Genomic DNA, 14642 nt, shown 5'->3' on the forward strand with positions numbered 1-14642 from the left:
AAATACAGAATTAAAAGAGTCCTTCTGTTTTTCCTTACAGTCTTGAAAATTGACAAACTTTCTGAGGACAGTTCTATAATATTAAACATTAGGTAACCACAGGTGTTGGGAAACCTAACTACACAAACCAATTTAAAATACTCAAGATGACTTTGTAGTGTTTAATACAATTCAGTTTGTAGTTAAGGGCACAAGACAACATTTAACAAAAATAATCACATCAATTGACCTAGAAATCAAATGCAAATAGATATGAATACAATCTCCAAAATCTGTCTTTTTAAGTGAACATGAACCATTTATTCAAAGTTATACAAGAATTTGAAGGATTAAAGTCTTCTGTGACATAAAGCCATTTCAAATAGTTTCATGTCTCAGCTGAGCAGGAGGAGAGAGGGTGAAAAGAGTAAGTGAGTAGCCCCATTTGGGCAGCTAGACAGTAAAAACAGACTCAACAGCAGCCTCCCCCAGCCTGCTGTCCTCCCTGATTGCCTGCGTGTGTTGCGTTAGTAGCAGCATGCTGAGGGCCAATTTTAATGCCATTTGCCTGAAATAAAAGAGAACAGAATAATAAATGTAGAAGAAGATCCGATCAGACAGTAGAGTTTAATTAGATTTTTTAAAAAACTAATTTAACTCTTAATGATACATTTACCAAACAACTTTGAAAAAGCAGATTTTAGCAACAATCAAAAAAGTATCTCTCAGGAGATGTTCCATTTTTTTTAAAAAATAGCACTGGGAAAATATTTCTGAAAATAATTCTTTATCATACTAGGTACTGGTTTAACAGAAATCAGATAATGCTGCTTTTCAGAGAATTCTCATAATGGAGAAATTGTTTAAAATAATTATTGCAAGGAATCTTTAAAGAACAAAAATATCCAAAGCCCCTGCTGTTCTAACACGACGTAAAATCTTTTCTCTAGACAGCATTTCTGTTCCATGTTGAATCAGCTGTACAGGCTAAGGGCATATGAGTGTTCTGTGTCATCAATAATTTCTATGATCCCCAAAGACATGGCAGGTTGCCAAGAACCCACACACAGAGTAGTTCTTTCATTCATCAAACTCACACTTATGTCTTAACCCTCACTCCCTCAAGTGGATTTTACCTAAAAATACAACACTTTGAGAAAAGTAATACAGTAGCTTCAGAAATTAAGCTCTTAAGGAAACTTTACGTCACAGTAAATCTCAGATTTATAGTGCTTGGCAGTTGTTCTGCAACAGTAGTAGCCTTGGGGTTTCTGGCACTAGCTCAGTATTGACAGCAGCTGATGTGGTTTCTTTTCGCTCTTTTGACTCCTCTTTAATAAAAAGCATGCCCTATGGCTCATTGGTTTTGCCCCCTCTGGGCTGGTAGCAACTTCTTGAGGAATCAAGGAGTCAGACTTGGCATTAGGCCAAATAAATAGCACGGCCTGTTGGCTTCTGACAGCACATTACAATCAAAGCTGCATAAGGCACAGTAAAGCAGTCAGCTACTATATGAAATCAGACAGAAACAATGAACGTGCCCTTTTAAATAGAGGCCCAATTACTGTTCAATTTATAGGGCATTAGTCTGTGAATGGTGTCACCTTTAAATTAACTCAAGAAGTACTGCCATACAGGTCTAGAAGATAAGATTTAGAAACTCTATTATTCCAAATAAAAAGAAATGAGAAAGCAAGTACTTTTTGGAAACCTCAGGCAAATTGCTGTTGCCTTTAGCAGAGGCTACTGAGGCAAATAATAGAGTGTATCATCCATGTACAGACCAAGAGACCCATATGCAATAGCTTCCTAACAATGCTTTTCTAGTTGCAAATGGGGGAAGAACTGGGCTTTTCCTTTTGGAAGCTAGAAGTCTTCACATAGGCACAAATATTTACATAAACAAATAACATGCCCTATTCACATGAATGCTTAAAAATAAGTAAGAAAAAGCACAGAGTGTGGATCTAAGTCAAAATGATAATTAGTGAACATTCTGAATTACATGCTTCAAAGCTTTACATTTCATCCTAATCACATTGATCAAAATGGGCTCAAAATTTAAAAATAATAAAAAAAAAACCCTGGTAATTGCCACTTATATATATCAATTTAGTCTTCTGAAAACGTATTCTGCTATACTGTAATTTCCAAATTGAAAATAATTTTCTTCTTTTATAACAGAAAAGAGAGACAGCATCTTGCATTAGGAACATAGTACATGCATTCACACACCAGAATATTATTCCCCAAAGCAGATGACACCATATGGACATGTGGATAAAAGTGGATTTTCTTTGCTCTTTGGGGGATTTATATTATTTTGCATTGCTTGCAATAAGTGGATAGGGCCACTTACCTTAATCCATTTACATAGATAAAGTGATGCTCTACTAGAACATAAACATTTAACTATTGTACTATATATATCAGGTATTCAGTTAGGGTTGTCATTTTAGGAATTAAAACAAATATAAAACCATGAATCAAAATACTAAGTAAAAGTCAAAAAATTCTAAATTAATATTAACCAGTGATATTTATACGCATGTACCTCGTTATTAATGTCAAAGACGCCTTCTTGGATTTTTTCATAAATTTCTTTTGCTGTATTAATAAATGCCTGAAATATAAAGAAATTGTGTCATATTATTAAAATCACAAAAGTAAAATAACATTATATAAAAGCTCTAGACAATATCACAGAATTAGATTTATGAAAATTAACTGATGTAATCCATCCTATTAACAGAATAAAGGACACAAAAATAATCACATGATCATCTCAATAGATGCAGAAAAAGCATTTGAAAACCACCAACAACCCTTCAAGATAAAAAATTCAACAAATTAGGAATAGAAAGGAACTTCCTCCATCCAATAATCAGCACCCAAGAAAAACCACATACTAAATGGTGAAGACTGAAAGCTGGCCTCCTAAAATCAAGAGCAAAGCAAGGGTGTAGGAAAATTTGCATCCATCAATGAATAAAAACAAAAATGCAGGCTACTGATATAATGGAACATTACTGGCCATAAAAGGGAACGAAGTACTGACTCATGTTACAAGGTGGATGAATCTTGAAAACATGCTACATGAAAGAAGGCAGAAACAAAATGCCACATATAATACAACTCTATTTCCAAAATAGGCAAAAACTTCCAAAATAGGCAAATCTACACAGTCTGAAAGTAGAGTATTGGTTACTAGGGGCTAGGAAGTGGGGAGTGACTGGTAATGAGTATGTGGTTTTGTTTTTTTTTTTTTTGGGTGATGAAAATGTTCTAGAATTAGATTGTGGTAATGATAGCACAATTTTGGGAGTAAACTAAAACCCACACTTTCAAAGTGTTAATTTTATGGCGTACAAATTATATCTCAAAAGAAAAAATCATGACCACAAGTGGTGGTGAGAATATCATAATTTGCAAAGAGTGCACGTGAGAACAACGTATGTCAATTATGCAGATAACCTGCATGATCCTCCATGTTGAAACTAGCTTACTTTTGGAGGACACTGTTCCACACAGGGCCCTTGTGGCCATATATTACTTACTATATAGTTTTAAGAGGGAAAGGATCAGGATACTTATGATAAAGAGACATAAGGCAACTGAAATCCTATACCATGTTAAATAAATGTACTTAGTGTACTAAGCTGAAAATTAGTTAAAGTACTGCAGACCAAATGAAGTCCACAATAATAAAATTAATCCATAAGCATTCCATATTTATGTAAAAATTAAGGTATTTTATCCGAATATTACCAATGTTACAGAAGATGTATAAACTCTGACAGATTCTAAAGTATAAGATTTGAGAGAGGACAAACAAGAGTACTAATCAACATTATAAATAAGGTCTTCTTCAATTAGCATTACATGAACATTCATAAAAGAAAGTCATTCTCTTGTACCACTGATATGAACCTAATTCAAATTTTAAGAAGTAAACAAAGTTCATGGAGGGGAACAAATCCTACATTTCATCTTTTCTACACTGGAAACATTTGACTGCTGAACTTGGGATCAGAGCTTTTGTTTCCTAATTAACAGGACTGATATGTTTTCACCTTTAAAGGCCTTACAGCTCCCCAGAGTAATCAATCTACTGCAGCTCAATTACTGCACCAAGCACACACCAGTCAGTAAAGGAGACTCGAAAGACTGTGGCAGGAGCACAGAGATATGAATATGCATAAACTCTATGTGGCAGATCGAATCATCACAGAGGGTCATGAGAATTTGCAGGAAAATAATGAGAAGAATTAATCACTGCAGATTCACAAGGCACTTAGGACGAGGTACGATTTTCATGTGTGTGCTGCAGTTAAAGTGAAGGAGAAATTGGCTTTCAGCCAACTATGAATTGATTCACATTCTTCAAAACTGAAGTTCTCTCTATAAATAAGGAAAAATTTAACTTTATATTCAATAACATGTCAATTACTGTGCCGCTGTTAGAAACTGGGCTAACTAAACACTGAAGTCAACAGATACATAAATTCACAGAGTTGGGATTCCTTAGGGAGTATCCACATATGTACATTTCACTGTATCACTAGGCAGAACTACAAGGTCCCCTAAAATGAGTTATAATGTCAAATAAACAAGCAATTTAATATTACAAAAGTCATTATGAGGTGTGCCAATTTATGTAAATAAACTGCCTTTTGCCAAACTGTTGATGAATCACTTAAAATACTGGCTTAAGAAAGCTATGCTAGGGGCTAGGGTTGTGGCTCAATGGTAGAGGGCTCACCTAGCGCGTGCAGGGTTCTGAGTTCAATTCTCAGCACCACATAAAAATAAAATAAAGGTATTGTGTCCAACTACAACTAAAACAAAATATTTTTAAAAACATTAAAAAAAGAAATCCATGCTATGTAAAATATTCTAAATCATTAATAATTTTATTGCCTAAATAGCATTTAATACTTTATATTAAACACTTTTAAAAGCAAAATTGTACCACACAGGCTTAAGATGTATTAATTTCTTTTAACTGAATTATAACAAATGGTTATTTTTTTTCACAACAATATCTGGTATCAATGGAATAGTGTTTGGATGCTACATTATTCTGTCATATAACTTTTTGACTACAATTAAAGACACTAATATAGATTCTACCTCTCTAGGTATATCACAGAGAATACCATACAAATAGATTGTTTTATATACTTCATGACAAGAAGTTAACATTTAATGTATATTATTAACTGATTAATGACTAATTTTAATGAGTCCTTAGTATGTGAAACTCAACATGACAAATGTAGATATTAGTACATTTGTTTTTAAAATGTGTGGTGGTGGACTGAAATTGCTGAGTTTCCAAATACAATGAGCAGTAACCAAATACTATTAAGGCTTATTACAGATAAAACAAAGCTTTTAAGATGACTGCCTTGGTTATCACAGATAAAATCTACCCATTTAAGTGTAAAACATTTCAATAAAGGTGCGAAATATACATCTATATAATGATAAAACATCTATCTGGTATTAAAAATGATCATTTTACTCTATTCAGTATCAATCTCCATATTTTTCCAGGTATAGATGTTTGTAATCCATGCAGATCACTGTATTCTTTATGGACGTAATATAATACATTTTAAGTATTGCTTGGTAAAATATTTTAGGGCATTACTAATATTCTTCACAGAATTAATTTAATTTGAATGGCTGGGCTGTTCCCTTAGAATTACTTTATCTATAGATATTAAACATAATGTATCTTTGAATCTCTAGCATAATTCCCAAAATGAAATGGGTACTTAAAAGACCTTTATTAAACTCAATTATCTTTAGCAAGGACTTATCTACAGGGCACAGTGAGTTTCCATAAAATGTTGGTTTCTTTTTCCTTATGTACACATCTCTTGGGGGGCAACTTTTTAAAGATGTTACTAGGGAGAAAGCAATAGGCAAAACTTATAGGTTTTAGTATATATAGCAAAAAAAAAAAAAAAAAAAAAAAAATTTCTGCCCAGAAACTGATGTTAAATGACTTCATTATTAGCACCATGAAACAAGCAATGTCTAGGCAGCACCACAATTATGAAGTATAAACAGATTTTCTTGCAGCCAACTAAAGTTAGTGATTATCTTGCTTCCCAGGCACTGAGTGTGCCATTCCAGGATCTGAAGCCTGCCTCTCTCTTTATTTTACTACCAGGTCTTCCCCTTCACCACACTTTGATTAATTGCCATGGTCAGTCCTTTACCATCATTTTCTTCATTAGTCATTAATTCTCTTGCCTTCCACCTCAGACACTCACCATTCGACTCTTGGACACAGTTATCTGAATGGTACCGATAATACCTAAACTTAAGGAAAAATTTCAGGGATTTTAATAGTACAAACCTAAATAAATATAACCACAAAAACCTCTATATGTGCTATAATCCAAATACACAATCAGCTAATATACACACTAATGTATGCTTTGGTCTCAATGACATTTACTGAAGGGCACCTATTAAGTTGTTACCCCATGTTCGGAACTTTATTAGGTATTAAGGAACCTATAGAAGGATAAGGAGAATGTAGTTCTGTTACTATTACAGTTAGTTGGGAGAATCTAGGCACAATGGTTCAACTCTCAGTTAAAGACAGAGGAAAAAGCCAGGTGCAATGGCACATGTCTGTAATCTCAGCAATTTAAGAGGGTGAGGCAGAGGGATAGGAAGTTTGAGGCCAGTCTCAGGAACTTAGTGAGACCCTTTCTCAAAATAAAAAATAAAGGGACGGGGGATGTTGCTCAGTGGTTAAACACTCCTGGATTCAATACCCAGTACCAGAAACAATAACAACAACAACAAAAGGGAAAAGAAACTTTCTGCATTAACTGATAGAGGAATAATGTAGGACAGAGCTGAGGCAGCTCTCACTGTACACCACACATGGCTTGTTGAGTGGGTCTTCAGTACTGACTAGAGGGAACAGAGGCAAGGGAAACACAACACTGTTTTTATTAAGGTTTAGCCAGTTTTTAAGGAAATATATGGAAAATAAATTTTAAGTTCCCTTATTTCCTTATGCAGCATGCTGCCACCTGGTGGCAAGATAAAAATTATGATATCTAAGTATTTTGGACAATTAAAAAAATTTTTTAGTTGCTGATGGATCTTTATTTAATTTATTCATTTATATGCAGTGCTGAGAATTGAACACAGTGCCTCACACATGCTAGGCAAGCACTTTACCACTGGGCCACAATCCTAGCCCTACCTTGGACAATTTTATTTAAATATCTGAACATATGCTTGAGAGCAAGGTACCTTCTAAGTTACTTTTTAGTTTTTAAATTAGGAAACATGATGCAACTGAAATGCTGTATAAAATCAGTTAAAGGTGTCCATTTACCTAAATTAATACTAACCAATATCTAAAAAAGTATTTATTAGGGGTTAGTCACTATACTAAGTGTTTTATATAGCTTTTCATTATTTTGCAAAAAAATTCAAATTATGTATGCAAATACTGAAAATTAATTTTTCTTTCAAGAAAACCTGTAGTCATGGAATAAAATTATGCCTATAAAACCAGCAGAATGGCTAAGGGCAGGGCTCTAAAACTAGATTCTCTAGATGCAACTCCAGTGTTACCTCTTATTAGCTTGCATTGCTTGAGACCTACTACTTCACTTTCCTATAAAATAAGGATGCTAATGGTGCTACTTCATTGAATTGTTGGATTAATGTAAAGTACTGACAATAGTGCTTGAAATGTAGTTAGTACTCAATGTATGTCAGTTCTCATCATGAATGTTTGGGTGCTATAACACATAGGAGCAACAGAAGAAGAAAGTACAGTGCTAAATGTAAATATGCCCCACAAACACTGTACAGTAGAGAAAAGCGATCAACGCTCCTTAGTCAAGTCGAATGTCTTGATTAAATAAAACTAAGCTTTAAAGAAATGACCTAGCAACGCATCACGTATAGAGTGAGCCCTAAAAAATAAGGTATATTGTGAAAAGACCTAAGTATTATGTAAAAATTGGAAAGCCCTGTGAAGATTAGAGAAAATATAATACTAGGGAGCTTAAAGCATTTCAAATTCCATGACTTTAAAATGTTCTGATTCTACTTGCTTTAGCTTCAGTGGAAGAAAACTCACACACCTTTAAATTAAAATGGCTTTCAAATCATACTTCAAACTAATTTTACTGGGGTTACCCTTTGGGGATGAGGAAGGGAGGAGGGATAGCCCAGCAGAAAGAGAAGCTCTTCCTCCTTTCCCCCTCATTCTCCACAGTATCCCCAATTCCAATGTACAGTTGTTTTGTTTTTGCTTATTTCATATAGTTTTCGCGTGTTTCACTGAAAGAGGGCCACAGTTAAACATACTGATCTATAATGACTCTCATTAAACAGACAAGACTGAGCTGCAGAAAAAGAAGTGAAATGCCTGAGATCACATACCATTATAGCAGAAGCAGAATTAGAATCTAATATTCTTTTTATCACATTTACCTTTCCTTTATTAGTATCACCTTTAATACAAGACAAAGAAATTTTTATTTATGTCAGTTTAAATTGAACATAAAAAGCATACTTTCCACATCCTTCAAAAACCTAGCTGGAAATTATTTTGGATTTCTAGGATTATTTTTGGAAGTATACATAATTTGTGATTATTTGTGTTTCTGTCTCCTTCCACCTTTTACAAAAATTAACACCACCGGTGACTACTTATTAAAAAGAAAAAGAGGTGGTCTTGGTGAACTTTAGCATGGGGGCAGAGAGAGAGCTTAGTGGTAGAGTGTGTGTTTAGCACATGCAAGGCCCAAGGTTAAATCCACAGTAAACTCCACCTCCCTTAAAAAAATCTTAGCAGAGGAATAAAGAGGTTGGGGGAAGAATATGGAATTATTAGATTAGAAAGGACTGGGGATTATAGTGTTTAAGAATTTCCTGTTGCTACTTTCTGTCAGAGACAACAAAGATGTTTAACTCCTTAGTAACGGAGTTCTTTCATTCAGTAAACATTTGCCCAGTTTTTGATTTGGACCAGGCACTGGGGATAATAGGTAAATATGTGTATTTATTCAGGTAAATATGTGCATTACCACAAGGGTGTGAAAAAGCAGGATATATGCAAGTCTAAAATTGGAATAGAAAGAAAACCTCCATTTGCTTAGAGAAGTAAAGAGTCATGACCATTTCTGAGAAGGAAAGCCCTGTGAATGAAGACCTGCAGGATAAGCAAGCTTCTACTCACTTATTAGGAAAACTGAGGAGAGGAAAAATTGAGATTTTTAAGCTCAATTCTGTTAGAAGGTGGGGACAGGATGGCATGTGAGCTGATTTTAGAGGTGGCCCTAAAGGTACCAAAGAATCCTGAAAAGGTAAAAAGCAGGTGAGGGACAGAAACAGGATAGTTTGGAGGATGAATTATAAAAGGGCAAGACTAGCAATATGGAGACCAATGAGGAGTCTAAGAAACAAAGTTTGATGTAATAAGATGGTGGCCACAAGAATGGAAGCAAAGATCAAATTTAATATCTACCATGAAGAAATACACAGGACTCAGTAAATGACAAGTTAAAAGTGGCAAGGTGCTTACGACTCTGTTTTTGGTTTAAGTGACTTGAGATGGAAGAGTATACCATGAATTGAGGTATATTAAAAAGGAAGAAAATTAGGCTTTTAGGAGGAAATGAAAAATTTTAGATGAAATTTTAATGCTTATGTCATCTACATTTGGGAAAGTGTTGGCAGTTGGCAATCTATATAATTGCATGCTTACATATGAATAAATAGTATAGGTATATGTGAAAAATAAGGGGATATACAATATGGATGTGTTAGCTAGCTTGGTTTAGAAGTACAGAAAGTGATCCACCTTTCAAGAGTTAGTGTTTAGATCATCTAAGAAGTTCCCAAGGGTGGTGGCCAGTTTAGAGGAGGAGAAGCTAAAGCTAGTCAGCAAAGTCTTATTATGTGAAAGAGAGTTGTAAATATTAAACTAAGTTATATTTAAGGGATGGTGGAAGCCTGATAAAACCAGATCAGATTTCTGGTGTGAAGTCCTGTTGGCTTCGACAATAAGAACAGGGTTAAGAGGGCAATAAAGGCTTATTTATACTCACATTTCAGCTATTAAAAATACCTAATTCACCACTTACAACAAAGCTCCAAAAAAGTAAGATGACTTCTCAATGCATATTAAGTCTGGAGATTTCCAAGTACTACTACAGAACATAAGCACAAGCAAGGGACCTTGAAATTAGTCTTCTTTCTAGTTAGTAATGTCTCATTAAGTCATGTGTTCTCTCCAAAGAAATTCATCTATCCTGTCAGTTTAGGTAGCTTGGCAGGTTAGTGCCATCTGTCTTAGGGTTAGCTGGCTATATTTTCAGCTATCATTTTTCAGGATCTTTGGTACTTTAGCAGCTAAGCCAGCAAGGTTTAGCCCTGACTTTTCATTTATTTATTTTTAATTTCTACTACAATGAACTTTAAAGCTACTTGAGTTTTTAAAACTTAAATTACTTTAACTGATACATAAAATGTAAAAACGACACATAATTTATGGAGTACCATATGGTGTTTTTGATAATGTTTACACTGTACAATGTTTAAATCAGGTTAAATATATCTCCTTAAACATTTATCATATCTTTATGGGGAGAGCATTCAAAGTCCTTTCTAATTTTATATATAAAATATATATAATATATATAGTTACCCTAATGGGTAGTAGCACACCAGAACTTCTTACTCCTATCTAACTCTCCCCAACCTCTGATAACCACCATTCTATTCTTAACTTTTATGAGATCAAACTTCTCATATTCCAGATCAGTAAGATCATGTCTGGCTTACTTCACTTAACATAATGATCTCTAGTTTCATCCATGTTGTTGCAAATGGTAGAATTTCAAGCTTTTTAATGGCTGAATAGTATTTCATTACATATATGTACTACATTTTCTTTATTCATTCATCAGATGATGGACACTTAGGCTGCTTCCATTATCCTGGCTACTATGAAGAATGAAGCAATAAACACCAGAATGAAGATTGTCTTCAACATACTGACTTCATTTCCTTTGTATATATACCCAGGAAAGAGACTCTCAGATCATAAGATAGTCTATTTTAATTTTTGAGGAACCTTCATACTCTCTCTCTCTTTTTTTTTTTTGTACTGGGGATTGTACTCAGTGGCACTTTACTACACTTCCTCATCTTTCCACTTTTGAGACAGGGTCTTGCTAAGTTGTTTAGAGCCTTGCTGACTTACTGAGGCTGTTCTTGAACTTGTGATCCCCCTGCTTCAGCCTCCCAGAGTTACTGATTCATTTTAATAATTTACATTCCTACCAATAGTGTAAGCACTTGTTACATTTTTAATTACTATATCTGTGTCATGATGTTTAGCAAAGACTACAGCAGGTTAGGGAAAACATTCCTTCACCAATTTCTTATAATTTTTGTCTCAAAAATATCATGTCAAAAAATTCCAATCTTAATTTTAGGAAAAATTTGATTAATAAGGGAAAAAAGACCCCCATCAAATGGCTAAAAGATTGAGAAGAATACTTGACAAAACTGTTTGACAAAAATCAAGTTTCTTAATTGTTTATACCTCAATCATCTGTATTATACCTACAGAGGTCACAGAGGAAATATAATACGTTTTGGTAACTCGGAAAAAAGCTTTTAAGTTAGAGAGAAATTGCAAAGAAAAACAGGGAAGGAATTACAGAAGTAAATACATCACTCTAGGTTTTTTTTTTTTTTTTTTTTTTAAATAATCTTCAAAAAGGTGGCAAAGGCTTTTGGAAAAGGGTGCTTTCCCTAGCTTTCCATAATCTTTATGACAAACATTCCTGCATCTAAAAATGTCCTTTCAAACCACAAAGACCACAGGTAGCTACTGAAGAAGCAATGTTCAAAGGAGGAACCAATCTGTTCATCTGGATTTCCAAACTCTCATGCTGTAGAATGCTGAGGACAGAAATGTTAGGGACAGACTTCCACTACACATAAGAAGTGGGACCAAAGTATAACCAATTGAAGACTGAAAGAAGAGAAGCAAAGTTGAAATAAATAAATAATATTAGTCACACAAACTTCTGCTATCTACTACATAGGGGAGCCAATGCATTAGGTTTTGGGGGTGTGGAAATGAAACAAGTCTGTATGTTCACGGAACTCTGCCCTTAAGGTGGGCTGATATGAAAAATAGATTTAATTCATGCCTATGGTGACAGAGGAATGAGCACAGAAAAAAGAGCCTACCAATTCATGTGCTTATGTGTGTGGTACTTGATAGTGAAAGGGAAACGGGAAAGAGGTCACTGAAGACACTCCAAAGAAGGTATCAGATTTGACCACATCCTTGAAGGATCAGGTAGAAAGGAAGGGAATTTCAGTTTCAGAGAACACTTTTTATAGAGGAGGGGGAGAGGTACTAGAGAGCTGATTAGTTCTAGTTTAATATGGAAAGCACACTGTTGGGGTCTGGCAATCAATAGGCCTTATCTGACAACCAAGGAGTCTGATGCTGAAGCTGTGGGGAACCACTGTGTGGTTTTAATAAAATTGGAAAGTGGCTTTCGATTTTCATTTATAGAAAGGTCGCATAGATATTAGTGTAGAGTCTGAAGAATGAAGACAGGAAGCCCAATTAGGAGACAATTATGATAGAGGACAAAATAGAGCAATATTTAACAGGTAGAAACAATAAGGTAACAGGTAGAAAGCAGTATCAAATAAATCCATATGAAAGGATAAAGAAAAGGGAACATATAAAGCACAGAAGATTTATGGACTAGAGAAGGGTTTTCACTTTAAATCTGAATGTGTTAAAACTGCAAGGGTCTGAAGAATACTCATGCAGAGAGATCTAGGCAGCAGCTGTCAGTGTGGACCTGAATACACAGCCTAACGGGATATCTGAAGTCATGCATTTAGGTGGTATCTTACCACAGAAAGAAGAATCTGTAGTGGAGTCTGGAGAATTCTAGAGAAGCATATGAAAATGGTATCATATATAGCTAAGGAAGTTGTTTTTATACATAAAAGAACAGTCGAAATTATCAATCATTCCCAAGAGACTATTTAAAGAAAGAACAGAAAGGCATTTGTTAGGTGTGGCAATTAGAAGGCCCAGGAAGACTTGTCCATGGTGAAGGAAGTCAGACAATGAAATGAGGTGTTAAGAAAAATGGGAAACAGAGATAGCTCTTAATGGAAGCTGAAAGGGAACAAACATGTCCAGGAGAAATGGAGTGACAGGTTTTTTATTTTTAAGATGGTTGAAACTTGGTTATATAATTATATGCTGGGCATCAAGAATCCACAGATGAAGATCATAAGCTCTGAAGCAATAATATGTCTAAGGAGATATAAGGGGAGAGCACTCAGCTGGATTTTCCTGTTAGATAACAGCACACTAGACTTCTCCACAGCCCCTCAGCTTCTTGGAAAGTGATCCCAGATCAGCAACACTGGTAGTAACAGAGGGCTTGCTATAAATGCAGACTTATAGGCCATACCACAGACTTAATGGAATCAAAATCTCCACTTTACCAGGACTTTTAGGGATCTATATACATGTTAGCACTTGAAAAGCACTGCTCTAAAAGACAACTTAAAAACAATCCTTTATGAGATATTAAGGAGAGAGAAGACTTTACCCCTCCTATCACAATATAGATGTTACCATGAAGTAAGAGAGTAAGCAAAATTAGAGACATCAGGTTGTGGAATGTCACCAGATGTTATGTAATTTACTTCAAATTCCATTTTTTGGAATTGTGCTTTGAAAACTCTGGGTTAAATAAAAGTCAGCAAGGAACATGGGATTCTCAGATTAATATACTATTGCGAATTCTGGTTCCCTAAAAGAGCTTTTCCCAGATTCATTCGCCCATGGAAAGCTATACAAAAGTGATTGTTTTAATGAAAGCTACTTGGGGAAGTATCAAATAATCTTCATTATGGCTATTCTCTACTATGTGGCATAATAAAAAGGGAAATGGACACAAAACTGCAATATCTGGGTTTGTGTTCCTTGTGAAAACTGGAACAATATATGTGAAAAAATATTGACAAAGTGTCCTACAAATAATGGAATGCCTTATTATTTTTTTTTTTAGAGAGAGAGAGAGAGAGAATTTTTTTTTTAATATTTATTTTTTAGTTTTCGGCAGACACAACATCTTTGTATGTGGTGCTGAGGATCGAATCCGGGGCGCACGCATGCCAAGCGAGCGCGCTACCGCTTGAGCCACATCCCCAGCCCCCTGGAATGCCTTATTATTATTAAGCATATGTAACATCCAAATACTGTGTTCAAAAAAATCAGTTAACAGGCACTAAAAATGTAAATAATGAATTTCTGTTTCCTATCCTATAGGAATACCACATAAACAAGAAAATTTTGGTTGAAATTGGCTTTTTTATTTGATAACTGGGAGATGAACTTTGTCAGGTACATCTACTATCACATTTATAGGTTCATTTCCTTGGTGAATAATCAAAAAGATAAATGGAAATAGCATGTTTGGAGTCATCCCAAGTTGTGTAAAACTGATTAAAGTCCATTTCAAAAAGCAATGAACTTCATTATCATAACATGAAATAATTTATGATAATTTTCATAATATGAAAACAATTTTCATAACTTGAAAATT

The 14642-nt window shown here is 34.6% G+C and overlaps 1 protein-coding gene across 1 annotated transcript in view; it reads right to left on the bottom strand.

Moving 5' to 3' along the window:
• Positions 1–275: 275 nt before the first annotated feature.
• The window catches only part of Rab2a (RAB2A, member RAS oncogene family), an 83448-nt gene continuing 69081 nt past the window's right edge, over positions 276–14642 (bottom strand). The window contains exons 7-8 of the mRNA XM_076835979.1: positions 2534–2602; positions 276–547 (exon numbers count right to left, since the gene is read on the bottom strand). Coding sequence (XP_076692094.1) covers positions 452–547; positions 2534–2602 — 165 coding nt within the window. The 3' untranslated portion in view covers positions 276–451. The remainder of the gene's footprint in view (positions 548–2533; positions 2603–14642) is intronic.

The sequence above is a fragment of the Callospermophilus lateralis genome, chromosome 16, assembly GCF_048772815.1.
Source record: "Callospermophilus lateralis isolate mCalLat2 chromosome 16, mCalLat2.hap1, whole genome shotgun sequence".
Classification (NCBI taxonomy): Eukaryota; Metazoa; Chordata; class Mammalia; order Rodentia; family Sciuridae; genus Callospermophilus; species Callospermophilus lateralis.